The 1,974-nt window shown below is 67.2% G+C and overlaps 1 protein-coding gene across 1 annotated transcript in view; it reads right to left on the bottom strand.

Moving 5' to 3' along the window:
• Positions 1 to 1,747: 1,747 nt before the first annotated feature.
• NRTN (neurturin) overlaps positions 1,748 to 1,974 on the bottom strand; it is a 10,451-nt gene continuing 10,224 nt past the window's right edge. Inside the window, exon 4 of the mRNA XM_077751996.1 lies at positions 1,748 to 1,974. This exon is cut by the window's right edge and continues 2 nt beyond it. Within this exon, the coding sequence (XP_077608122.1) occupies positions 1,854 to 1,974 (121 nt within the window). The 3' untranslated portion in view covers positions 1,748 to 1,853.

Raw genomic sequence — 1,974 nt, forward strand, 5'->3', positions numbered from 1 at the left:
CACTGGGTTTTTGTTCCAGGCTCTGGGGGGCTGGGCCAGCGCCCGGTGGTTGGGATTGTGGAACTGAGTGGGAGAGGAGGAAGCGAGGTGCCAGGAGGCCCTGAGAGGGACACACACACACACACACACAGGCGTGCACACACACACTCACTCACACACTCGCTCACACACACACACACACACACACACACACACACTGCTGCACTTCAGGGACCACAGACCTGGGCTCCAAGGTCGATTCTCCCACTGAACCTGGCTGAGCAGCTTCCCCCTCTGTGGCTCAGGCCATCTCGGATGGGGAAACTGAGGCTGGACGTCTGCCTCAAGCAGATAGGGACCCGGCGTCTCTGCCACGGCTGAGCTGAGTCAGCCCAAACAACCAGGAATCCGCCCCCCAAACCTCCGAGTCAGAAGACTGCACGGGCGGGTGGGGACCCCATCCAGCCTCCGCTCTGAAACTTCCTTCCAAGCAGACCACCCAGGGGCTGGGGCCTGGCGGCCAGCCCTGCCCGCGGCGCCCCTGGAAGTCCTGCCTGGTAGCCGCCTCCAGTGTGTCCAGCTGCAGCTGGGGCCCTGGGTAGCGGGAACTGGGGATGTTCTGCTGGGCTGTTCCAACCTTCCTGGGGCAGCTTCTGACGGGTCCCTGCAGCTTCGGGATATGGGACTGGGTGTGGGGAGGACACGGTGTTTAGAAGGAGGCCCTGAGCTGCGCCGTGCAGGAGACGACAGGGCCAGGCCAGGGGAATGGTGAAGGAGGGAAGGGGTGCTCCCTAGGGAGCCACGGTGGGGCTGGGGGCGAGGGAGGGGGAGAGGGCCCCGCATCCTCAGGAAAGCTGTCTGGGGTGGGGAGGGGGGTTCTCCCTCCAGAACCAGGTGCAGGAGGGATGGTCCACACCCTGTGGTTTCCAGGGTGTCAGCCAAGGGCCCAGCACCTGCCCCCTGCCCTCCCCTCCTGCAACCGAGGGGCCCCAGCCCCTCCCCACCTTCTGGGAACCCAGCACACTGGGCTGTCCTGGGCCTGACGGGCATCAAGGTGTCACCAGGGCAGAGCTAACCACCGCGCCAGGCTTTTTCTGTCCTCCAAGGGGACGCGCTGTAAATCCCCCCGGGAGCTCCAGCCAGGGCTTTTATGGGCCCAGGACCTATGTCCCCGGGGGACCCGCTCTGGCCCAGCAGGCGCCGGATTCGGGCTGGACAGGGCTGGCGCCCGCCCCAGACCTATCCCCACAGGGAGATGGGCAGCGCGCATATATTTTTAGCCAGTGAAAGGAGATAGTGCTCTCAGTTCCCTCCGTGGGGGCTGACGGGCCCGCAAGGTCCTTTAGTGGAGGGAGGCCGGGTCCACCTGGACCTCAGACTCCTCACCTGCCTTTGGCTCTCTCTTCCCACCCACAGGCTCGCTTGGCAGGGAGGAGGCGGCGGACGAGGGACCCATCGGGGGAGGGCCACGGGGACCCGCAGGCAGGTGGGAAGGACGGTCCCTGCCGACGTCGCCCCCACGCGCCCCACTCTCCGTTCTGGTCCACGGGAAGAGGAGCCTCTGGGCGTCTACTTCCGCTGCCCCAGAGCCCACCTTGAGCCTCCCGCCATCCAGCAGGGGGAGCGCCCCGCCCCCCTCTTCGCGGTGCAGCTGCCGCCTGCTCCCCCCACCCCACCCTCTCAGGTCCCTCGGAGACGTGGCACCCCCGGGACGCGGAATCACGACCCAGGCTCCATTTTCCACACTTTATCTGGTGCGGGTATCGGACAGTCCTGAGGCCTCGACAGCGTCCTCTGCGCAGGGGCAGTCCGTGGTCGCGGGGCCCGCCAGGCGGGACGGGGGGCGCCGTCGCGCCGGGCCTGGTGAGGTAGGGTCAGACGCAGGCACACTCGCGCGCCGACAGCTCGTGCACCGTGTGGTAGCGGCTGTGCGCGTCCAGGAAGGACACCTCGTCCTCGTAGGCCGTCGGGCGGCAGCAGGGCTGCGCGCACACC

This window comes from Crocuta crocuta, unplaced genomic scaffold (genome assembly GCF_008692635.1).
Source record: "Crocuta crocuta isolate KB4526 unplaced genomic scaffold, BGI_CrCroc_1.0 scaffold110, whole genome shotgun sequence".
NCBI classification, from domain to species: domain Eukaryota; kingdom Metazoa; phylum Chordata; class Mammalia; order Carnivora; family Hyaenidae; genus Crocuta; species Crocuta crocuta.